This window comes from Mauremys mutica, chromosome 2 (assembly GCF_020497125.1).
Source record: "Mauremys mutica isolate MM-2020 ecotype Southern chromosome 2, ASM2049712v1, whole genome shotgun sequence".
Taxonomy (NCBI): domain Eukaryota; kingdom Metazoa; phylum Chordata; order Testudines; family Geoemydidae; genus Mauremys; species Mauremys mutica.
The window spans coordinates 193,816,566-193,843,455 of NC_059073.1; the positions used below are offsets into that span (position 1 = coordinate 193,816,566).

The following is a 26,890-nucleotide window of genomic DNA, read 5'->3' on the forward strand; positions in this document are numbered from 1 at the left end:
CACATTACATACAGGTGGCAAAGTCACTTTTGAGTTATGTAGGTCGCAAGTGCCAATAAAACGTTTACAGCACAGCACACCATCATGTACTGTAGAGCTATCACATACGATAGACAAAAATACTCATAGCAATGTCTGAGAGACTTTTTTCAAACGTTATGAGGGCTGTTTTTTCATAATGCTCTGACTGTGAAACTATGGTCTCAATTATCCTGTTTGCATGTGCACTGGTCTGATTGCTTTAAATGGACTTTGCACACATATAACAGGCAGCATGCTCTGGCCCCCAGTATCTTTGTCCAGCTGTTCAGGGCTCAGAAATATAACTAATGCATTAAAAATACCAATAAAAAGTACTTAATATATCACCAATTTAAACCTGGCATTCAGAGCCATTCCTAGGCGAGGAGTGAATGCCATGTCCCCGCCATAGGAAAGTTGGGAAGCTTCCATTTCAAGACTTAGAGTTTTGTCAGATATCTGTCCTTAAATCTATCCCTGACCAAGAACTGAATTTGCTCATTCTGCAACTTGGGAAATTAGAATTCTGGGAGCGGCGGGGGGGTGGGGAGGCGGGAGGGGGGCACTACAAAATTCACCTTTGGACTGCAGAGGAAATATTTCTTTGGCAAGCTGATTTAAAAAGTAGACAAACATGGCAACTGTGCAGAAACTACTCAATAGTGACTGGAATGTTAGCCGAAGTCCTGAGAGAGATGGATCAGTGAGCAGAGTGGAGGTGAAACGATCAAAGTCACATGCTAATTCATTGATCACATGGCTCTGTAAGATAACACATGGATACTGCCTCCAAATATGTGGGATAGATAAAGACTGAGAGGCAGACTAAGACAGAAAGATACTACATTGTAAGGCACTATAGGCTCTTCATAACATTTCTTTAAAATCGGTACGGAAATGTTACTGAGGACTACAAATGCATACAAATTATGCCTTTCAAAAATTATATAACTTCGTCATTTTAATTTTTTTGATCACTCTGCATAAAACTATAGCACAAAATGTTTTACTGCCCGTTTTCAAATTAAAGGCTAGACTGTACCTTGATCTATGTACCTCTGCTGGGGACAAAAGGGCTGCAGGTGTGTAAGGATCACTTCTCTTCCTCCCCCAAGCAGGTAAGTAATGAGGGGAGGTGGAGTCCTGGCTCTGGTCCCTCTCCTGTCAATGGGACAGACAGTGCAAGGGGCAGTGGCAGTAATTAGCTACTGGTAAGAACTAATAGCCAATTACTATCCCCCCACCCACACAAGAACAGGGCTCCTGGAGTGTCACTCCCACAGGTCTTGTGGGAGAGCCATAATCTAGTCCAAAGGCACTAGCATTACATAACTCAGTGTGGCAGTGTGTATTTATATGTAGCATGACTATGTATCTGTGTGTTCACATATATATTGTCTTTGAAATATTAGATACATGGTAATGAAGAAACCACACAACAACGTCTCCCCCTCGCTCCCTCCCCAATGTCAGTATATGAAATACATTTCCAGCTCTTGCTTAGTAGCTAGCAGGTCATTCAGAACTCTCTCACATTCACACCTGGCCTTTTGGTAAAAAGACAATAGTTCAGAGCTCTGAGAGGCAAAATGAATTTCACCTTACATCTCTGATGAAAGGCAAAATAAAAGTTTCAAAATGACATACAGAAAGGCAAAAATCAGAGTGAACAATTGATTTGGGAATATGAACACACACAATGGATATACATCAAAGTCTGTTTGGAATTTACATACAAGTGGGTGAACTGAGAGCCGTTTTAATATTGAACAAGCAGGAATTAGATTCCCTGCTTACTGGTTCAATGCACATTGCTATGGCAAATAGTAATAGAGGTAGTTCATGAGTTCCCCTTTTCTCTCTCCCCTCACTGCGTGGCGCATGTGCACACACGCACAAACTCATTTTTTCTCATCAAACTGATTAAATGGAGTAGAAAAGCAGTGCCTAGAATGCACTGTGTAAAAACAGGACCCTCTCATGGCACAAGTGAACCATTGTAAAGGTTTACATGAGCATAGTTCCAGCAGAAACTGCCACTCCCTTAATAACACACATCACAAACATGGCAGGGATGATACTGTTTCCCATTGGGCACTGAAGCCTGAGTACAATGACTGAGATACTTACGTGATGGTGTCAATCATATCCAGTCCCATTTCGACACAGCAGTGGGCATGGTCTGTTTTGGGCTGTGTCAATCCTGATACACAATAGTAACAGTCCCCTAGAATTTTAATTCTTCTGCAGTGGTTTTCCTTTAATAAAAACAGACAGGAATAATAGATTTTTAAAAATATTTACAATAGAAATCACATATTTCTGCATAACAAACTTGTTTCATATAAAAGTTTATGTGGTCATAGTAAACAATCTACAATGCAGAAGCCGTGAGGTCCCAATGCTGAACTGTCACCTTCTGTATATCAAATAGGGTAATCAGTCCAGCTTTGTTCAGTTGGGCAGTATTATAATTCCAGATTACAAAGTAACATTGTGACTGTATGTTTTCCAATAGAGAAGCCTCAAATCAAAACACCGTATCTTAACAGTCACAAACAGTGCATAAATTTGGATCCAAACTTTGCATCTGGACTGCATGTCTATAATCGTTCAAACCAAAAGGCTGGAACCGAACTACCTCTGAACATTGGGAAAATTTGGATTCAGATGAATTTGTGACTCAAACCCATCTGTAATTTACAAGGCAGGTGTTTTTGTTGTTGTTGCTATGGTGGTGGTATTTTGTTTCTTTTCCTTTCTTTTTTTTTAAGAAGATGCTCATTGGTCTGTATTACCAATAAATAAATCTGATAGGGCAAACTCATTCTCAATTTAAATGTGTGAACATGACATATGGACTGAACAGAAGATGCAGTCATGTACTGTTACTGAATTTGTCTCATATTTACATGGGTTGGCAAGTTTTTCAGTAGCAAGCGTATGACTAAATCGCCCATGATTTGAAGAAGAAATGATGGGAGGTGGTGACAGCTATATTATCTTCAGCAGCATCCTCACCACTTGCAAACTAGAACACTGCTTAATAATAATGCAGCATCATAGGGGTTGAGTTGCTTGCCAAATCTCTGTCCAAAGCCCTGACATGGAAGGTGTTTCCAGTGATCGAGTGCACTGCTGCCAGCTAGGACCTGACACATAGAACTATGCTGAAATTGTTACTCATTTGTTTGGGACAGTGACTATGTTGAATGGTGAAAGGTAACAACAAATTTGAGATCAGGAAATTCAATTAATATAGTTGGTACATGATATGAAATATTACTATATAGTCCTGACCAACAACCCAGGACAATGTAGGTAGGGGCTGTTTTACTGAAGCCCCTGGTCAGGATCTGGGATTACACAGTTAAACAAGAAAAGACGGTGAAGGTATCCATTGCAACAAGGACTGCACAAAACCCCAGGTGAGAGCAGTGACACAGAGTACTTAAATAAACCAGATTAAAGGCTCCCACTTTTATGGCTGGGACTATGAAGACACGTGCCTCAAGGGAAGAGGGAATCAGGGAACAAAAGCAATAGTACGTCTCACCCCCATCACCACATATACTTGTAACAACAAATAGCAAACAATTTGGTAAAAACTTTAAGACTAAGAGCTGTTTACTATATTTTCATAAAATATATAAGTATTTCTGACTAGTGAACAAGTCTGTATGTATACACATGCACACACACACATATATAAATTATATACAAAATCAACATCTGTCCTTGAACAGAAAAGAGGGTGAAATCTGTAAAATGAATGGTGAATAGTTTGCCGAACTCCTTTTACACAGAGCATTAATTAAGGAGGAACCCTATACAGCAAATAAAAGAGTAGGCCATTCTTTCTAGGTATGTTCTAACTAGCAGCATAGATATTTTAGTAGGTCAACTAACTGTTTAATATGCCATAGGGCATGATTTGTACTGTATTAATCTTTATCTTTGTCCATATATATTTTTTATTAATTTCTTCATTATTATTTGGAAAAGTCAAAATAGCTTTATCGTGCAAAATAACTTCTGTTAAAGAATATGTGTATTTGGCAGTTATTCTTCAAAATTATGCTGTATTCCCTAGGAACCCAATATTTCAAACACATATGAATGTGCTTAAGTTTAACCACTACAACTGGGGCCTTAGTTAGGACCATTCCTGCAGCCCATACTCAGGAACAGTCTTATAGATTTTATTGCAAGTTTTAAGTAAGTAAGGACTGCAGATCAAGCCCTAAGTATTTTAAGATCCTTGGCTGAATGACAGTATTAATGGAAGGTATTATTACTACAAACAAAATACCTATGAATATACAATCCAGGAAGTCTAGCCTGACATGAAACACCTCTTCTTACTCCATGTACTAACTTTTGAACAGGGACTGCTAAATTATGCTGACAAATTAAACATTTTTAATGGAGCAAATTATGGAGCAGTGGTAGCTGCTCCAGAGTAAAGACTGAAACCCGCTTTTTGTCCTACCCTACATAAAGTTTTTTTCAGTTTCAAATTTGGTATGTGTGGTCTGTGACCAGCAGATGACTACGTGACCTAATCAGAAGTTAGTTGAACAAAGCCACTTAGAAATATGGATGCAGAAAATTAATTGTGCCACATTGCTTCTTCAATGTCTACTTACGAAATGGCTTGAACGAAAGACTTAGTTTTATTTAGGGTGACCAGACAGCAAATGTGAAAAATCGTGGGGGTGGGAGAGTGGGGGGGTAATAGGAGCCTATATAAGAAAAAGACCCCAAAATCAGGACTGTCCCTATAAAATCGGGACATCTGGTCACCCTAGTTTTATTAGAGAGAGCTTGGTGTACAGTACTGCATATACCACCTGTGAGATGATGTCAAGGGAACATACTAAGTTATTAGAATCATCACAGCAGCAAATCAGAATCCAGCAGATTTCAGGATTGTTGGGTACTCCAAGGTGTAAGATAAGACAGAGTTTTTATGATAATTATGTGTATTACCAAAGTGCCTGGGAACCCCTTGTACTAAGCATTCTACAAACACAGAACAAAGGATGTTCCCTGCTCCAAAGAGTTTACAATTTAAGTATAAGACAAGAGAAAACAGATGGATAAAGACAGACAGACAAGGAAGAACAATGAGACAATTTCGGTCACAAAGATAGCCAGCAGTCCCAGCACATCAGCAACCTAACTGTTGTCAAGATTTTTGTAAGCATCATGGGAAGGAGAGTTTTTTTATTATTATTATTTTCTCTCTGTAATTTTTTTTAATTCTATTTTTGTTCCCCTCCTTTCCCTTCTCCAGCCTGGACATAAAATAAGGGAGAAATCAGCTGCCTTCCCTTCAAAAAATATGGTTGATAACTACTCTTCCTACATCAGCTATCACTCAGACCGAGAAAACCACCCCACTCCAACATTTTCTTTAGGATTGGTTGAGATTTAACCACGTCTTCCATCAAATTTAATGAAACACACATGGTGGTTGAGGTAATATCTTCTATTGAACCAGCTTCTGTTAGTGGAAGGGACAAGCTTGTGAACTCCACCGTCACTCCTTTAGCCCCCTCCCACAACACAAAACAAAACAAAACAAACACGCTTATGGAGGACCTTGGCCTAAATCATCTGCACTGCTTTGAAAAATCCCATTATATTCTTTATCAGCTCTTTTCCTCACTCATATCTATTTATAGCAACTGACTAATGCACAGTGATCTGTAGGAGCTTGTTTGATTTTCTTCTTGCTGCTCTCTCTGTATGAGGTTGATTTCCAGTGCTAATAGTGAATCTATATGTGAACAATCCCTTTAACTTGATATGCAAGTTAACAAAAGAAACCCTTTATTTTTCTCAATTTTGTTTTATTGAAACTCCCAGAAACCACCTGAGTCAACACAATTCCACGACAGTGATAGTTATAAATTCAAGTCACCATTGATTCAGGCAGCTCCTGTAATAGTTGATCATTTTGGCCTCATGAGTGTAATAGAAGGCACCATGGTTTGCCAGCATTTCCAGCCCACTGCACCCGCCAACCAGGCCATCCATCTGCAGGGTTTAATCAAAATACTTCCAAAATGAGCTGCAGAGAGTTCCCTCCAGACAAGAGAGCAATTTGTTGGTATCAGGTGGATGCCTAAAACTACAACTTCACAGATGGCAGACTCTTTCAAGTTGCTAAGTAACCATTAAATTTTCAACCGAAGTGTCTTATAAACCCGTTGTTCTCCTCTGAGTGGGGCAAGGGGAGCTTTCTTAATTCAGAAAGGGTTCTGCTGTTTTTACATCTCTTCAAATTCTCTTGCAAAAGTCCTGGTTGCCACCTCGGGATACAGAATACAAAACTGGAATCTCAGACACATTAGATCAAGCCCCTTGTACTGCCCAACCCAAATTATGTTTCATGCTCAGCGGTTAAAGATTTTTTAATAAAATAAAGGGAACAGAATTCACAGAGGAAGAAAGGACCACATAAAAAGGTATTAAAGTTTTGACCTTGAAGGAACTCTTAATAAATGCTTGAGTCCCCCTGAAGCCAATGCTTTGCCGACTCAGCACTGAGGACTATAACTGAGAGACCTTCTCAACTGCCAACTTCTAACAAGCTCTAGAATTGCTTTTTGTTTGTCTGGTGCCAGCAGAGGAGATAGACAGATGCTGATGGGCATACAGCTGTTTGCTGCACAGGCTTTATTGTTCTGGCTACAAAATTAAAACTAACAAACATGAAAGTGAGGCTTTGCACTAGGGACAGGGGAGACCATAGAGCTCCCTGAACATTTAAAGGGACAAGGCATCATATTGTTGATCAATGCAACTCCCTTTTTGTATAGGACTGGTAAGAAATTTGTTGTTACATGAACAGATCTAGGTCAACACTTTGAAAATATTGGGCATGTCTACACTCGAGACATCTTGCTTGAGCTAGTGCATTGAAAATAGAAGTATAGCTGCACAACATGGAAGCGGGAAGGGGTAGCCACCCCAAGTGCGATCCTGCCCAGGACCCTGTTTACATAATCAGTCAGCTAGTCCATACTAATGTCCACACTGCCATGACTACACACTTTTAGTTTAGTTTCAAGCTGGAAACTACACCTTCAGCTGAAGTACAGCTGTAATCACTGATGCTTTTAGTTTATTTTTACAGATATTAGAAAGTTACCAATGCAGAGATCAGATGCTTCTCTATTTAGAGCACAGTGGAAGCTCTTGGGTTGCAACTATCTATCAGGGCTACAGCATAGTTTCTGTGCACCAAAAAAAAAAAAAAAAAGGGGGCGGGGGGAATGAAGACTAGTTAAATTTAATTAAGACAAACAAACACTTAAAATCTAAACGTCCAATGTAGCCCTAAGGTAACTCCATTAACTTCAGGGATAAATTTGACCTTATTTGACTTAAATACAGTTAACTCAGTGTTTGACATATGGATCCAACTTACTTTCTGTAGGCCTATTTTAACCTGTTTTGCAGTTATGTTCTTTGAACAAGTATATTGCTTAACCCCTCTGGAGTCACAGTCCATGAATGCGGGCTGGAGGGAAATCTGTTAAGAGGTAACATTTTTTATTAGTAGAAAAAGCAAGAAAATGTGTATCAGCTGAGCCACAGAAAGAGCTTGTTCACCATAGGAGCTAGATTTGGGCTCAGTTCTGCTGTGCAGAGCTATAGGAATGATTAACAAGAACTAGGAAAAGATGCAGCAGCAGGGCTCCCCATCTCTTCCACAACAGACTCCAATAGCCCTACTCCCTCTCCCAGACAGCTCACGGACATGATAAAGAGAAAAACTTAGCTCTTATACCATCTAGACAGAATGAATGTGAATTCAGTTACTGCTTAAGAACCTATTTAAAATGATTACAAGAACCAGAATATTTAAAAAAAGCAAACAACAAAAATAATCCCCCATATACATATTCAGCTATTTAAATTAAATACGGGAGTCAGTTTGTGCCTGATAGGCACAGGCCTGCATTGGAGATGGTGCTGAGTTTCACTCTCTCAGGGGAAGCTCCTACCTAACCTCAGGCTTTTGGCCAGAGACCCAAGCTTTTGTGAGATTTCTCAGTCCTGCCTCCATGGTGCTGCAATCATGAGACTGGCCTTGCATAGAACAGAGATGTAGGCATATGGGTCATGTCCGGGCAGGCTGGAAAGACAAACGGCTCTTGGGCTCTTCTTCCTCCATACACATTTGGAATCATTATTGCCCTGGTCTTTTAAAAAAATACAGTTCCTTTACACTCATTTCCCACCTCACATGTCAAAGAGGAGAGGGAAACTGCTAAAACGAACATCTCTGGCTTTTCAACTTCTCACTGAAGCCCCAGAAGGGGTTGTGCAAGAGCTCCAGGGACTGCAACAGGAATGTACTCAGCATGGTGAGCAAGCTCCCCTCTCTGTGGCTAGCCAGTGCAGAAGAGAGGAAGGACTGCAGGGCCTCATCTCCCCAACTATAATCTCTGGGGTGTCTTCAGTTCATGGTGGTCACAGGTGTGATCAATGAGAAACTGGTCCTTGACTGAGGGAGCAGTCTCTTTGTGCTCCCTCTCTCCTTCCATATTTTCCTTGCTTCTCTTTGTTCCCCATTTTCACTTCTCTCTGCTATCCCCCACTTCTCCCCTCATTTTTCTGTTCCTCTACACCAGTCCCCAACGTTCAGAATGTTGCTATTGTTTTCCAGTCTAGCTTCTTTTCAGTTTAATAAACATGTCCAGCTGTAAAGGACTAAGAAGCTCAATAGAAAATTTAAATGGTTTTAGAGGGTTTTTGAATCACCCTATAGAATTTAATAGGGAAGTACTGTACATCTCTACTACAGAAATATATAGGATGGCTTAAAAAAACCCCAAAACTATAGGTCCTTACTGGTTTCATCCCTATTAAATATTATAGATTTTTCCATTAAATTAGAATATTTTATACAGAAGCAGAACAACAGATTATCTTGGGTATAACACTGCATAAATATTCATACACACAATTCTGTACATTCAAATATTCAGCTTCTATAATTCCTTGAATTCAGTTAATAACTAAGGTTAATGGTAATAATTGTAGGAAACTTTGTAAAAGCCAAATTGAATAAAATGTATACTCTCATACCACATTAAATTCAGATTTAAAAAAACAAAAAAAAACAGATCTCTTTATTCTTCTTGCCTACTTTATTTCTGCTTCAGTCCAGGAAATGCCAGATTAGAAAATAAAAGGAAGTATAAAACAAGAATAATAAAGGATGGGTGACTTTCCTTCCATAACATTTTCTTGAATGATTAAACAGAAATCCTGCTACTGCAACTCACTTCAGTGGGGCAGTGTGCAAGTATAGGGGTTTGCCTACAGGAATGCAGTTGCAGGATCAGCATCTCAGCTTACTGTCTTATGCATTCTATATTGTATTGTATGCACCTGTTGGAAATTCTGAAACTATTTAAGATGGTGGGAAAGTATTCAACACAACCTGAATCTAATAGCTTTTTGTCTAGATGCTAACCTAAAGTTGTTTGTTTTCAGGACAATATCTCGTATTTCCCTTTCCTACATCATATATGAAATGTGTTCTCCCGCCAGTGGATATTATTTGGGATAAACCACTAGTAATGTGAAATATGAACATAATGGAGAAAATAGTTGGCATTTGATCAAACTGAATAAATAGTATTATCTGTACTGTGTCGTTCATAAGCATCTGCCTCACCCCCGCCCCTCGCACAAGAAAAATATTTTTTTTTATTTCAATTAGTAAATCAACTGACCACTTTGTGACTCCAAGCAAAATGTGTAGTCTCTAAAAAATACAGCATTTTGAAAAGACTGCAAAATAGCTACTGACAAGTTATATACATTGTTTGCAGTGTTGTTGCAGCTGTGTTGATCCCAGGATATGAGGGAGATAAGGTGGATGATGTAATATCTTTTACTGGACCACCTTCTGTTGGCGAAAGAGACAGGCTTTCGAGCAACACAGAGCTCTTCTTCAGGTAGCTTGAAAGCTTGTCCCTTTCACCAACCGAGTTGGTCCAATGAGAGTTATAGAAGTGTTATTTATTCCAAAATGGCAAGTGTATAAGCAGCTTATTTTAAACCAACAATACTGAAGAGCTGTTGAAGAATGTGGAAAAGTAATTATAAAACCACCCCCTCTTCGTTACTAAACTTGTTCAATCCATGAGTGCTGAAAAGAGCACACGTTTGAATAACCATCAAATGCAGTTATGAGATCACTTGACCTTAGTTCAAAATTAGCGTCGGGAAGGATTTAGAAGCTTATCAGGCAGAAGAGTCTTCCTGTCCCTGGAAGATGGATGGAGCAGGCACTCTGCACACACACCCCTCCCTGCAATCCCATCCACCCAAAGGAACTGTTGTCTCTGAAATAGCATGCAGATACTACAGTGATTATATAAAGTGGATCAGCCCTGAAAGAAGGAGTTGACCTTCAACGACTCTCACATGAAGTGGTCTCTGGAAGCAGGAACGTGCCACCAGTGGCTTAATCATTATAATATTTGTTGGCAACAAAATATTTGAGGCTTATTCTCCCTCAGGTATCTCTTGTAATATAGGTCTCTCTAATTTATTTGAATTCTTTGCGCATGACAACAAAATAGTGGATAAAGCATAACTGGCTCACACAATTTTAGAGTTTTAAAAAGCCTTTGACAAAGTCCTTCACAGGATGGTCTCAGGGAAACAATGGCCACCTTGCAATCATGGGGTGTGACTATAGCACATATAGACCTACTCTAGCTAGCTTGGGTTATTGGTAGCAGTGAAGGCATGGTAGTGCAGGGTTCAGCACAGGCTATAGAAGCCTACCCAAAACCCAGGATACTTACTCAAGTGGCTAGCCTACGCTGAAGCCTGTGCTGTCGCAGCTGCACTGTTACTGGTACCCAAGCTCGCTGGACTAAAGCTAGCTCAGGTATATCTACACAAGCTGCAAACACACCCTTTCACTGCAGTTTAGGCATTTCCTAAATTGTCATGGGGTGAAAACTATGGATTAGAAACTGGCTAAGAGAGTAGGCAGATTAGGAATAAAAAGTTAATTTTCATTATGGCAAAAAGTTAATAATGGGATGCCTCAATGTCCTCTACTAGCATTGGGGCTATTTATTAATGATCTGGAAGGGACAGTAAACAGGCAGGTGTCAAAAACTACAGACTGCACCAATTTACTTAGAAAGAAGAACAGGAGTACTTGTGGCACCTTAGAGACTAACAAATTTATTTGAGCATAAGCTTTCGTGGGCAACAGCCCACATCAGATGTAGCCCACAAAAGCTTATGCTGAAATAAATTTGTTGGTCTCTAAGGTACCACAAGTACTCCTGTTCTTTTTGCAGATAAAGACTAACACGGCTGCTACTCTGAAACCTGTCAATTTACTTAGGTCATTCATGCCTAGAGATGGCTGTTAGGAACTTTAGAGGGACATAAGAAAACTAGGTGAATGGGCAATCCAATGGCAGATGAAGTTCATGGTTCAGAAATGCCAGGCTATGCACATGGGTAGGAGTAATTCCTGAACTACTTAGGCATCTCATTAGACTCTTAAGTAACTGTAGCCACTCAGGAAAGAGACCTGAGCATCACTCTGGACAGCTCAATGAAAACCTCTGCGCATTGTGTAATGATAAACAAAAAGGATATTGCAGAAATGTCAAACAGGTGAGGAAAGCGACCCCTTTCCCCTCCTCAAAAAAGGTGACAAAAGTGATTAGATGAATGGAAAGAAGATGGGGATTGTTTAGAGACTAGATTAATAAAAAAGAGGTATACAAACTGTAATGAATGGTGCAGATAACATTAGCTGAATGCTCTTCGTTACCATTTCTCATAAAACATGGAAAAGGGCCCCATCAATGAAACTGAAAGCAAGCAGATGCAAAAATCATATGACAAAAACTGTTTACCTAATGCCTAACTAGCCTGTGGAACTCACTGCTGTAAGATATCACTGAGGTTAGCGAAATTCAAAAGAGGACTGGACATTTATATGGATAAGGAGAACATCACTGTAAAAACAAAACAGAACTGCAGCAGTTACATGCTTCAGGGCATAAGCCAACTTCATAAGCTAACAGATGAAGGTTAAGAAGATTTTCCCTATGAGCAGGATATTCTGTAATTGTTCACTTTGAGGTTCCTTGCAGCTTCTTCTGAAGCATCTGGTACCAGCCACTGTAGGAAAGAGAATGCTGGACTAGATACAATACGGAAATTCCTGGGTCCATATGCTATCGTGAGTAAGGGAAAATGGCTTATGGAATACGTGCAGCATTCCAAACCTCTATATTTTGTGGGTGGCTGTCAGGAGAGGTGTATATAGTAGAAGATGCTTATGAGATGCTTATGCTTACACTGTAGTGAAACTCCCGCTATAGTGAAGTAGCATGAGTTATAAATTGTTTCAATGCACTGCAGTGTGCCAACAGCACTTCTAGTTAGAAGGAATCTCTATTTATGAGAGAAGTAATGCTGTCTAAAACAAATGACTTAACTATAAGTGGATTTCACTATATCCTGTCCATTACAGTACACATATTTAAAGGATATTTCTGCTGCCTTTAATTTTGAACTTTAGGTTAAAAAAATACTGCTTTTTGGCTTCAGTGTAGTCAAATTCCTGGAATTTAATGTCGGTAACAGTAACTTTACAAAGTTACACTAGTTTTCTTTCATTCCATGGTCCCATGCATACAGAAAGCTTAAGAAGGAGCAGCGTGCAAGACCCTACCAAGTTCAATTTAGCTGGGTAATGGAGACATGGTCATAGCAATAATAGTGAACATGGCTTAAAGGGAAGTAACGCCTTTTACAACATGAGAGTAATAATAGAAAAGGAAAACAAATCTGACTCCAATATAGAAAGTCCCACAGCAAATGGCTTGATGGCTTTGATGGCAGAAAATTGGTTGTCTCCAGTCAAGCCTACATAAATTTGCAATTCAGTGATGTGTTTGTGAGGATGAAGTGAAGTCACAGTAAATGCCCTACCATCCTGGGAACTATATTACAGATGAAACAAAGGAGAGTTATTTAGAGTAACCATGAAATGGAAGACACATTTTGTTTCATACAATTTTACTTAGTGTTAAGTATGTATGTTAATTTGTAAGAGTCCAGCAGCTTCTCAAACTTTTTCTTATGTGGAACACCTCTTCTGCCTTGGAATTCCCCTCAAATCTAGTTGGGCTCTATCTCTAATTTAGCAATATGGGAATGTCAAAGTGGTCGCAATAGCTGGGTTGAGACCAGTTTAATAGTCACATATGTTAATTTACATGCTTGACTACTATAAGGCACGTTGGCAAGAGCAATTTAACATGACAGACTTAGACAAAACTTTTCATTGTCACCCTAACTGTTGTACAGTGTGGGTATAGTGGTCTTATGCCTAGCTTTCAGCCTGTGCCCCTAGGAGGCTGTACTTTGGTCATGCTTTATGCATGTCCTATGCAACTACTAGCACTAATGCAACATCAAGGTTGAAAAGCCAAGTGTTGGGAAAAAAAATAAATCGGGAAAAGCAAAGGATTTCTTTCCCCGTCTCTCACCCCACAAAAAACGCTGAAAAGATTTTGTTTAAGCTTTCCAAAAATAATGTCATTTTAAGCAGGGACTAAACATGGGAATATTAAGCCACACCCCCAAGGTGAATATTTTGGAAAATTATGCATGTATAAATGCCTGGCAATGGCAGATGACCTTGCATAACAGACATTACTGAAATATGGTGAAATGAGAAAAATCAGAGGGCTGCTGTAATACCGGGCTATAAACTGAACAGATCAAAGGACGGGCGGGGGGGAAGTAGTGTTGTATTTAAAAGATACCACAGAATCTAGGGAGATAAAAATTCTGAGTGGAAAGGACCACAACTGAATCGGTGTGGATACAAATCCCACGTTACGAGAATACGAGGCAGGGTAAGAATTTTGACTATGTTCTACCAACAGCTTCCAGACCAGGCCAAGAATTGCACAGTGCTGAGAAAGCACAATGAGGCAATGTTTAATGAAATGACAATCATGGAGCAATTCAATTATCTGTATATATTAACTAGTCACAATGGGATAATGTTTACAGAAACAATTTCTTAAATGATTGCTTCTTGAAACAGCTAGTCCTAAAGCACAAAAGAGGAGAAACTATTCAGTCTTGATGTAGTACAAAGTAAGGGTATGTCCAGACTACCCGCCGGACCAGCGGGTAGCGATCTATCTATCGGGGATCGATATATCGCGTCTCGTCTAGACGCGATATATAGATCCCCGAACGTGCTCCCGTCTACTCCGGAACTCCACCAGGGCGAGCAGCAGAAGCGGAGTCGACGGGGGAGCCGCGGCCATCGATCCCATGCCATGAGGACGGGAGGTAAGTCAAAATAAGATACGTCGATTTCAGCTACGCTATTCCCGTATCTGCAGTTGCGTATCTTACTTCGACATCCCCCCCCCAAGGTAGACCAGGCCTAAGAAACAAGAGTTGGTTAAAGAAGCAACTACCGTTAAACCTCTGTGTAACAGTGACTATAATATAATTAAGTTCAAGGTCTCTCAGGGAGGAAAGGTACCGCAAGCTAGCACTCAACTTTAGAAAGAGGGGAATTTAATAGAAATGAGAAAGCTAGTCAAAAAGGTCTTAAAGTCAAGAGTGAATAAATTAAAATACTTAGATTTAGCATGGATTCCATTGACACAGAGTCTCATAGCATATATAACTCTACTCTGAAAGGTAAATAGGAATACAAGAAATAAATCAGTGCAACTAAATGGCAACATCCAAGACATTATACAAAGCAAACAGAGATATGGAAGTCCCATACCAGTGAAACCAATAGGCAATTTGTAAGAAGGAAATTAGGTGTAAAACTAAGGTGGAGTTTGAAAGGCAGATAATTGAAGGCATACATGCAAATAGTAAGAACGTCTCTATGTATATCAGATGTAGGAAGCCTTTGGGGAAATTTTGGATTCACCACTATGGGTACGTCTACACTACGGGATTATTCCGATTTTACATAAACCGGTTTAGCAAAACAGATTGTATAAAATCGAGTGCGCGCGGCCACCCTAAACACATTAATTCGGTGGTGTGCGTCCACGGTCCGAGGCTAGCATCGATTATTGGAGCATTGCACTGTGGGTAGCTATTCCGTAGCTATCCCATAGTTCCCGCAGCCTCCCCCGCCCCTTGGAATTTCCGGGTTGAGATCCCAGTGCCTGATGGGGCAAAAATCATTGTCGCGGGTGGTTCTGGGTACAGCCTCACCCCTCCCTCCCTGAGCAGCAGACAACCGTTTCGCGCCTTTTTTGCTTGGTGAACTGTGCAGACGCCATAGCACAGCAAGCATGGACCCTGCTCAGCTCAATACCGCAATCGTGGACGTTTTAAACACCTCGCGAACTCTCATGCAGTATATGGTGAACCAGGACCTTCAAACCGAGGCGAGTAAGAGGCGGATACGGCAGCGCGGCGATGACAGTGATGAGGACGTGGACACAGAATTATCTCAAACCGCGGGCCCCTGCGCTTTGGAGATCCTGATGGTAATGGGGCAGATTCTATCCATTGAACGCCGATTTTGGGCCCGGGAAACAAGCACTGGCTGGTGGGACCGCATTGTGTTGCAGGTGTGGGACGATTCCCAGTGGCTGCGAAACTTTCGCATGCGTAAGGGCACTTTCATGGAACTTTGTGACTTGCTTGCCCCTGCCCTGAAACGCCAAAATACCAAGATGAGAGCAGCCCTCACAGTAGAGAAGCGAGTGGCGATAGCCCTGTGGAAGCTTGCAACGCCAGACAGCTACCGGTCAGTCGGGAATCAATTTGGAATTGGAAAATCTACTGTGGGGGCTGCTGTGATGCAAGTAGCCAAAGCAATCACTAAGCTGCTGCTACGAAAGGTTGTGACTCTGGGAAACGTGCAGGCCATAGTGGATGGCTTTGCTGCACTGGGATTCCCTAACTGTGGGGGGGCAACAGATGGAACCCATATCCCTATCTTGGCACCGGAGCGCCAGGGCACCCAGTACGTAAACCGGAAGGGGTACTTTTCAATGGTGCTGCAAGCACTGGTGGATCACAAGGGACGTTTCACAAACATCCACGTGGGATGGCCAGGGAGGGTTCATGACGCTCGCGTTTTCAGAAGCACTACTCTGTTTAAACGGCTGCAGCAAGGGAATTACTTCCCAGACCAGAAATTAACAGTTGGGGATGTTGAAATGCCTGTCGTTATCCTGGGGGACCCAGCCTACCCCTTGATGCCATGGCTCATGAAGCCATACACAGGCAGCCTGGACAGTGGTCAGGATCTGTTCAATTACAGGCTGAGCAAGTGCAGAATGGTGGTGGAATGTGCATTTGGCCGTTTAAAGGCGCGCTGGCGGACATTACTGACTCGCTCAGACCTCAGCCAAACCAATGTCCCCTATGTTATTGCTGCTTGCTGTATTCTCCACAATCTCTGTGAGAGTAAGGGGGAGACCTTTATGGCGGGGTGGGAGGCTGAGGCAAATCATCTGGCCGCTGATTACGCGCAGCCAGACACCAGGGAGATTAGAAGAGCACAGCAGGAAGCGGTGCGCATCAGAGAAGCTTTGAAAACGAGCTTCATCAATGGCCAGGGTACAGTGTGACTGCTGTGTTTGTTGATGAACACCCAACCCCCTTGATTGACTCATTCCCTGTAAGCAACTCACCCTCCCCCTTTGAGTACAGCTTACTTATGCAAATAAAGTCACTCTCGTTTAAAAATCATGAATTCTTTATTAATTCATTATAAAAACAGGGAGAGAAGTAAGGGTGTGGTTTGGGAGGAGGATAGGAAGGATGGAGAAGGCCATTAAAAAAATTTCACAGTAACGACAGCCTTCTGGTTGGGCTGTCCACGGGGGTGGAGTTGGCGGGTGCACGGAGCCTCCCCCCACGCGTTCTTACACGTCTGGGTGAGGGGGATATGGAACATGGTGAGGGTAGAGGGTGGTTATACAGGGGCTGCAGCGGCACTCTGTGATCCTGCTGCCATTCCCGAAGCTCCACCAGACGCCGGAGCATGTCAGTTTGATCATGCAGCAGCCCCAGAGTTGCATCCCGCCACCGCTGATCTTCTTGCCGCCACCTCTGATTTTCCTGCCGGTCTTCCTGCCGCCACCTCTCATCTCGGGTGTCTCTCCTGTCCTCACGTTCACTGGCATCTTTCCTGTAATTTGATACCACGTCCTTCCACTCATTCAGATGAGCTCTTTCATTGCGTGTAACTTCCATAATATCCGAGAACATTTCATCTCTCGTCTTCTTTTTCCTCCGCCTTATCTGTGCTAGCCTTTGGGATGGAGGAGGCACGCTTGAAAAATTTGCAGCTGCATGAGGGAGAGAAATATTTTAAAAGATACATTTTACAGAACAATGGTTATACTCTTTCACAGTGAACAGCACTATTCACCTTACATAGCACATGTGATTTCCCTACAAGGTCGCATTTTTCATCTTAATAGTGAGTGCCTGCAGCTCTGGAGTTACAGATCTCACAGACACAGGTCCAGGCATCAGAATTCAGCTTGCATGCGGCCATGGTAAGCCACTGTCTTTCGGCTTCTGCAGTGATTTACCCCTCCCCCCAATGCATGGCTAATACCACGCTAGCTTCCTGCTAATCAACACCCTTCCCACCCCCCCACCCACTGCGTGGCTGGTAGCTTGGGGAAGATCGCCGGTGACCAAACACAAAAAAGATCATTGGCATTTCACTCCTCCCCTCCCCCCGCTTGGCTACGTGCAGGAAAGGTTTTTTTTTTAAGCTGCTGCAGTCCACGAACCCAGTAGGAAAATGGCCACCCGTCTTACTTAAATTCCTGATTTTTAACCAGGTTATCCTGAACGATATCACTTTGCTGAGGATCACACAGCGAGATAAAGAACGGATGCTTCTTGAATGCCAGCAATCACCGGGACCATACGCTGCTATGCTTTGCCATGCAATGATACCTGATTACTTGCTACATGCATGGCGTGGTAAAGTGTCCTACCATGGTGGGCGGAACAAGGCTGCCTTGCCCAGAAACCTTCTGCAAAGGCTTCTGGAGTACCTACAGGAGCGCTTCATCGAGATGTCCCTGGAGGATTTCCTCTCAATCCCCGGACATGTTAACAAACTTTTCTAAGTAACTATACTGTCTGCGAATGCATCCCAAGTCCTCAGGGCAAATCAATCATTAAAAAACGCTTGCTTAAAAAACAATGTTTGCTATTTGCAAAGGTACACTCACCAGAGGTCCCTTCCATGGCGTCATTGTCTGGGATAGTGGCTTGTGAGGGTTGGGAGGACGGTAATTCCGTCAGGGTGAGAAAAAGCTCCTGGCTGCTGGGGCTCACGGAGTGCTGTGTGCTCTCTGCTAGGTCTTCCTCCTCTTCTTCATCTTCATCTTCCCTGTCCGCATAATCCTCAGACATGGCAGAGATTACAACCCCCACCTCGGAATCCACGATCAGGGGTGGGGTACTTGTGGCGCAGCCCCCTAAAATTGCATGCAGCTCAGCATAGAAGCGGCATGTTTTTCGACCTGCCCCGGACCTTCCGTTTGCTTCTTTGGTTTTCTGGTAGGGTTGTCTGAGCTCCTTAACTTTCACTCTGCACTGCACTGAGTCCCTGCTGTGGCCTTTATCCGTCATAGCCTTAGAAATTCTTTCAAATACTTTTTCATTTCGTCTTTTGGAACGCAGTTCTGTTAGCATTGAATCCTCTCCCCATATAGCGATCAGATCCAGTACCTCCCGTGCAGTCCATGCTGGGGCTCTTTTACGATTCTCAGGAGACTGCATTGTTACCTGTGCAGATGAGCTGTGCGTGGTCACCTGTGCTGATGAGCTCTCCACGCTGGGGAAGCAGGAAATGAATTTCAAAAGTTCGCGGGGCTTTTCCTGTCTACCTGGCCAGTGCATCCGAGTTCAGAATGCTGTCCAGAGCGGTCAGTGGTGCACTGTGGGATACCGCCCGGAGGCCAATACCGTCGATTTGCGGCCACACTAACCCTATTCCGATATGTTAATCCCGATATTAGCGCTACTCCTCTCGTCGGGGAGGAGTACAGAAACCGATTTAAAGAGCCATTAAAATCGATATAAGGTGCCTCCTAGTGTGGACGGGTGTGGCGTTAAATCGGTTTTACGCTCCTAAAACCGGTTTAAACGCCTAGTGTAGACCAGGCCTATGACAGGGAGTATAAAGCCCTCACCGGACAGGAGAGGATTAAGGATCAACTCTGGGCTTAGGAGGCCCCGCACCTCTGCCCATGCTTTGGTTGGAAGTGGTAGTGTAACGGGGTCGGACTCACCCCTGCGGCGCCTCCTGCTGGTGACTCTGGGAATTAGCTCTGTTCCAGCATTCGGAGCACTCTCTGCAGGCTGGTGATCCACCTGTCTTCAGGCCCCCCGTGTCCCTCCCTGGACCCGGTGCCCTCTTACATGGGGGTGCTGCCCCCTGGCAGTAACCCCTTTCTCTCAGGGTCTCCCCTCTAAGGGAATCCCCACCCTCTATCCCCACCTTGCCTCAGTGTATGGCTACTGCCAGTCATTGTCTAGCCCCACGTCCTGGGGCAGACTGCAGTATCAGCCAACTCATCACTGGCAAGGTTGGGTTTGGACCTGCTGCCTTGGCCTACCCCTGGGCTGCCCTCTGCAACCCCCAGTACCTTTTAGCCCTCTGCTAGGCCGCAGCCTGGGGCTTTCCAGGCTGGAGCTCCCCAGCTCCTCAGCCTTTCCCCAGCCCTGCTTCACTCAGGTATCCAGTCTCAAGCTCCCTGCAGCTAGGCCCTTCTCTCTCTGAAGACAGAAATAGACTGTCTGGGCCTCTGGCCTCCCTGGCCTTTTATAGGGGCCAGCTGTGGCTCAGTTTGGGGCGTGGCCCCAGCTGCAGCCACTTCCCCAATCAGCCCAGCCTAGAGCAGCAGCTCTCAAGCCCTGCCAGGCTGCTTTTTAAACCCCTCAGGGCAGGAGCAAGGGTTCACCCTGCTACAGGTAGCCATACAGCTCAGTCAGGGCCTGGCAGGCCAGGGAGAAGGACATGCTCTGGGAGCACCTGTGAAAGATGTGAGCCGAGCCGTCACCAAGCCAGGGAACGGGGGAGCCACAGCACCTGGACACTGAGACCACGGCTGGAAGCCCTGAAGGCAGTGCTCCCAAGAGGTGGCTGGCAGGTATGCAGAATGAGATAGGACGTGACCCAGGGAAGCTGACTTGAGGCTGAAAGAAGACACCACAAGGTGAGTGAAGTTGAACCCGCCTTCCAGGGCCCTAGGTGGGAATACGATGGAGTGGAAGGGCCCGGGTTCCCCTACCCAGCCCCAGGACTGCACCCGCTAGGTGGAACTGCTGCTTGAGAGCTGCACCCAATAGGAAGAACTGCTGCTGGGGATGAATCATTGGGTGTGACTGCTGCCTTGGGCCCTAATCACTAGGGGGGAGAACCTGCTCCAGCTCACAACCATTACAGGGAACAATTAAAGAAGACCAGAATATTTCTGAGAAGCTAATTTTTTTTTTGCTTCAGTCTTCACCACGCAGAATGTTGGGGAGATACCTACTCTTTTCTGATCATAAAGATGAGGAACTATCCACAAATTAAAGTGTCAGAAGAAGGGGTGCTGGAACAAATAGGCACACTAAAAAGCAACAAGTTACCCAGTGCAGATGGCATACGCCCAAGAGTTCTGAAGGAAGGTGAGGATGAAGTGGATGAGCTGTTAAGAAAAATACACATTCTCTCATTGAACAAGTTACCACATGTGACCCAAGGGCTTCTTGATGCCAATTGGCAGTGGGCACAAGGATACACAGGGATACAAGGATCCCATGGCTTCACCAAGAAATGTCAGATAAGGTCTCTAATGAAAGCCTCTGTTACAGTGGTCATCAATCATTGTAAGATGTATGTATGGAATAATATATGAAGAGTTACATATATATGCTGAAAATTACATTCTCTAAGTCTTGTAGCTAAAGCCAGATTACTCAAAGATAGCATGCTTTGAGACAGGAATACACTTATCTCCCTGGTGGACCGTTGTGCGTCTTACAACAGAAGTTGATTAGCATACTGAGTCAAACGCTAATGAAGGGCTTGTGGAGACTTCAGAAGGAAATCAACAGGAAGAGGTAAACAGTGGGGAGGGAACACTGTTTTCAGGTGAAGATCAAAGGTCTGATCTATCTGGGGATGCAGAGAGATGTTCTGGCATCCTTCCATCTGTGAAGACAAGCTGCAGTGGGCTTGATCTTATGAAATGGGAATTTCATCCATCCTGATGGGAAAAGTTCTAAGAAAAGGACTTGGGCCAAGCTATCCTGTAGGAGACAGGGGAATGTCCTGAGAGTTAAGTTTAGGCTCCAGAAAGAGTTTTATGACTTTGTTCTATACCTTACTGTTTGTTTAAAATATTCTTGCTTACTACCATTTGAATCTCTGTTCTTTGATAATAAACTTATTATTGTTTCCACTATAAAGATACCTAAGTGCTGTGTGTTACGCAGAGCAGTGATCCTGAGTTAAACTAGTAAACTGGTGTGTACTATTCCTTTGGAAGGAGAGATCTGAGTGTTCAATGAATCAGCGGCTGGGCACTCCAGAGGGATGCTTGGAGGACTTGGGGCTTTATGTGTGCTTATTGCTAACAGTACAGAGACAGTGAGGTCTGTGGAGGACTGGAAGGTAGTGCTTGTGTTGCTAGAGGCTCGTGGATTCAAGGAGCTGACCCACAGCAGGTGCAGTCATGACTTTCTCTTGCTAAGGGCAGGTGGTATCGAGGTGCCTCATAACCCTTGATATCCCTAGGAGGCATCACACTATATAAAATAACTGAAGTGTACCTATATTTTAATAGGAGTGATCTGGGATTTACACACCAGTAAGATTTTTGGTACCTGGTGAACTGACTGAAGTTATAATTAAAACTAAAATACTTAGAACAGGGGTTGGCAACCTTTCAGAAGTGGTGTGCCGAGTCTTCATTTACTCATTCTAAATTACAGTTTTGCGTGCCAGTAATACATTTTAACGTTTTTAGAAGGTCTCTTTCTAGAAGTCTATAATATATAACTAAACTATTGTTGTATGTAAAGTAAATAAAGTTTTAAAAATGTTTAAGAAGCTTAATTTAAAATTAAAATGCAGAGCCCCCTGGATCGGTGGCCAGGACCCAGGCAGTGCGAGTGCCACTGAAAATCAGCTCACGTGCTGCCTTTGGCACACGTGTCATAGGTTGCCTACCCCGACCTAGAAGGTACATTCGCTTCTAACTAGCACAGCTGCTACTAAGAAAATTGTGCCTATGAAATAGTGGATAAAGGAGAACTGGTAGATATAGTTTATTTAAACTTTCAAGAGGTCTTTTTGACAAAGTCCTAAACAAGAGGCTGTTAAAGGAAATAAATAGGCATACCATAAGAGGCATGGTGTGAGAGTGCTGTCACGAATCAAAAACCGATTAAGAGAGAGAAACAAAGAGTAGGAATAAATGGTCAACGTTCATCATTGCAAAAGGTTAACAGCAGGGTGCCAAAAGATTCCATGCTAGAACCTGTGCAGTGTAATGGATTTATTAATGATGTGGAAAACAGGATGAACAGCAAGGGGACAACATTTGAAGACAAAGTAATGCATGCTGGAGGGAATAATTTCCCCTACTCATACACCTTACTGGATTCTAAATTAATTGCATCAGCTCCAGAAAAAGGCCTGACATCATTGTGTACAGTTCAATGAAGATCTCTGCTCAGTGTAAAAAGAGCAGTCAAAAAGCAAGGAAAATATTAGGATGCATAAGGACTGGGATGGAGAACAACAGAAAATATTATGTCACTATGTAAATCAGTTGTGTGCCCTCTGTGTTCAGTTCTGGTCACTCCATTGTAAAAAAGGACATAGTAGAAATGGAAAGGTTAAAGGTTAAAGATTAAGGACTTTGAAAAAACTCTTATATGAAGAAAGATTGAGAAGACTGGGATGATTTACCTTAGAGTGGAGATAAATAAGAGGGGACACGACAAAAATATACAAAATACTCCATAGCAGGGAGAAGGTAGAACATGAACTTCTAGTCAGATTGTTATAATATAAGAACAAGGTGACATTCATTGAAATTGAAAGGTGGGAAATTGGAAACTGACAAAGATACTTTAAGAGAAAACACAACACAATTTGCCTGTGGAACTCACTGACTTGAGCTATCACGGGGGCCAAGAGCCTAGCAGGATTAAAAAAAGCATTAGCTATAGATGAATAAAAAGAATATCGAAGTTTAAACAGCAAATAGTAAACAAATAAATAAGAGTTTAGGAACGAATTTTCAGAGCATTAGCCATCTTCTCTAAGTATTGGGGGTTAGTAGCAAGTTTCTTTTCAGGGCCAGGTTATCCCAAAATTGTCTCCTGCAGGGTTCCTGCCCCTTTCTCTGAAGTACTTGGTGCTGGTCACTTTCAGAAGAAGGAACTCCACAGGATCACTGATCTGCTCCAGTGTTGCAGTTCCTATGTTCTTATGCAATAACAGGGCATAGAAATAAGAAGAAATATTTTGTTTTGTAATTTTTTCAGAACTCCTTTCAGGGATGCCCAGCTACATGCCACCCAATACTCAGTGCTAGGAACAAAGACTCAATATAGCCCTTCATGATTATTATAAAAGATTTTAATGTCGTTTGGGATCATTTGGGATGAAAGGTGCAATTTAAATATTAAAAAAAAAAACTTACTAAATTGTTAATGCTGAGAAACATTCAAGCCCATCCGTTTCCATAAGATTTACTAACAGTAAGTAAATGCTGTTTTAATATTTGCCCTTTCCTCCTACCACACTTACTTCAGTGCTATCTAAAATCATTTTTCTGTATTACTTTTGTAAGACAGGGCAATTATTTTACCAAGTTGCCACTTCCAATTGATGTTGGTTCCTAAGCACCAACAACAAACACAATGTACAATCACAGATCACACTTCAGTAGTCACAGAGACCGTACACATCGCAACTAAATGATCATAGATTTTCCTTGCATTCCCCCACCCCCCTTACCCTGGACTTTTAATGCACACCATTGTTTTTAACCAACACAGACTAGGACTTTGAACTAATCAGGTACAAAACACAGGCAGTAGTTGTTCTAATTAGCAGATTAGAATCCCTGTGAAAAAAATCATGTATCTCTGTGCACAATTCATCTGACTGAAAGAGACATGATTACAAGACTCTTTACTGCAGAAAAAAAAAAGACAGGTTTTGTCCTCTTTCACACTCTGCTGCCATACATTACAAACTACTGTCGCATGCAAATGCTGGTTCATGCCTTTGCATTGTTAAGAAGAGACAAGAGGTTTCATTTCATTCTCAAAGGAAAACTGTGTGTAAGATTTTAGACATTTGAGGGGGGGACGAAGGGGGGCTCACTGCCCCATTCAGAGGATGAAATTCACCCATGAAGTGAAGCTCCAGAGGGCAAGAACTCAGAAAGGTACTTAAGCACATGTGTAGTTTTAAGTACTTAGCTTCAAAGTTATGCATCTGCTTAAGTGCGTTGGGCGCTAAGCTCCACATTTTGTCTGGGCAAGGATTCCAATGGTGGATTGATCTCTGAGAGATTTATGTGCAACCCCAGCGTGCCATGTGAACAGTTTCACTATTGGCTCCGCATATATTGGCTCAGGACACAATGGGGCTGGAACGGGAAGGAGCCACACATTCACGTTTATGCAGCTCCAATAGTGTTAATATTCAGTGCAAGCAGCTCAACTGGGCTGTTCTAGTCCATAGGCTACAGTAGCAGTCCTGCACCCTGGCCCTGGTTTGGGCAGTGGATTTCATCTTTCCAGTTGCTTCATGCTCTACTCACATGCAGCCTGAATACTTGGGATTTATGTGCAACTATCTTGCAAGTGCATAACAGAGTCACCATGTAGTTCTAAAACTCTACCATACACCTTCTTTAGTGTTTATATCTAGGTTAGATGTATGCTCTTGATTTGTTTATTGTCACCATTTGCATGAATCATAGAATCTCAGGGTTGGAAGGGACCTCAGGAGGTCATCTAGTCCAACCCCCTGCATGCTGCCTCAGTGCTAGAATGATGGTGTGGAATATCACCATGAGAGGAGAACCAGGCCTATCATGTTCTCATTAGAAGTATAGGCCCCAGTGCAGAAACAGACTTACTACAAGAAAATAAATCATAAGAATTAGATAGCTTTCTGTTATAGCATAAATGCAGCCAAGGCAGAAACAGGACTTTGATGAGCCTTCCTAACAGACGAACGATGGTCCAGTGATTAGGACATGAGCTTGAGGTTCAGGAGACCTAGGTCCAATTCTCTGTTCTGACACAGGCTTCCTGTGTGACCTTGAAAAAGTGAGTCTCTCTCTATAGCTCATTTCCCCATTTGTAGAACGGGGATACCTCACAGTGGTGAAGATAAATGCATTAAAGATTGTGAGCTGCTTAGATTCTATGCCTAAGTACCGTAGATAGATAGCCTTCTGTGCCATTCTCTCTTTCGGGTAGCAAACACTTGCATCTTTGAGTTCTGGGAAAGAAAGTGAGAAGAACAACTAGATGTGTAGGAATAATTGTGAATCACTGACAAGAAACCTACTGTAATGCTGAGAAACACTTTAGTGTCTCCTCATGCTGTTGGAAGGAATTGCAAGAGAACTTGCTCACTTAAATCATGTCTGTCTCACATGGTCTACATTAAAGAATTCTCCGAGTCTTCTGGCTGGACCTTTATGGCACACTGAAACTTCAGAGGATGAATCTACTTTCTCATCTGGTTTCTCAAAGGATGTTTATGCTTTTGCTACATTACTCCTCTGGAGGACGTCCTGCCACTGGGAAAGGCAACCCAGACAAGAAATACAGTGCAAGAAATGAATGATATATAACAGGGAATAGGTAGGAGCTACACCTGCAGGAGATAAAGTATCAACAAGATGAAATGGAGCAAGAAAGATGGTGAGAGCTCAGAAGAGGGAAAAGAGAACTGGTGGCAGGGACAATCCCTTTACCATGATAGTCATATATTTAATGCACATGCCCTACAAAAGGGCAGTTTCGGGTCCTCCTAAGTTATCCTTGTATGATCTGACTACTAGGCTCTTCTTTGTATCCTGATACAGGCATTATCCTCATTCTGATCTCCCCTCTCTAGCACACAACGTGCAATAGATTCCTCTTATGGAAGTCATAGCAACCAGAGGAAATGCAAGTACCCCTATGAAAATCCGGAGAAAGGCTAACTCACACCATAGATATACCACTGCTCAATCAGAATGCATCCAGTACAGAGATACCCTATATGGCCAAAGACCAGGGACACCACTGCTGTAGGCACATTTTATAAATAACATAATAAGAATAAGTTCCACTGAATTCCTGGAGTTTGAATTTTTTTTTTTTATTTTAAAATGTTTGTTCTTATTTGTTCCTTAACAAAGACAATGCAGAAATCACCTTGAGCTGAATGTCTGGTCGAGGGCTAGGACCTAAGGCCTGATCCAAAGACTCTCATTGACTACAATGAACTGTGCCCCATTGCAATTAGTGATTTTTTTTTTAACTGTGAAAAACACTCAAGCGTAAAGGGCATCGGGAATGGCCCAAATGCTTATTTATTGTCACACAAGGTTGACATTCATGGAGCTGTGCTGGCATTTAGAAATTATGCAAAGCTTCCCACCTAAATCCATTGTCACTTGGCATCCATCCCGTAGGCCATCAGTCTAATCAGCTCTGCCCATGCTAGTGTTTGGTGCATCTGGCATCCCTAAATGCAGCTCTGAGGTTGAATAATTTTTAGACAATTATAAAAGCT

The 26,890-nt window shown here is 42.6% G+C and overlaps 1 protein-coding gene across 1 annotated transcript in view; it reads right to left on the reverse strand.

Moving 5' to 3' along the window:
* The window catches only part of ADCY1 (adenylate cyclase 1), a 224,952-nt gene that overhangs the window by 75,502 nt on the left and 122,560 nt on the right, over positions 1-26,890 (reverse strand). The window contains exon 5 of the mRNA XM_045005001.1: positions 2,152-2,279. Coding sequence (XP_044860936.1) covers positions 2,152-2,279 — 128 coding nt within the window. The remainder of the gene's footprint in view (positions 1-2,151; positions 2,280-26,890) is intronic.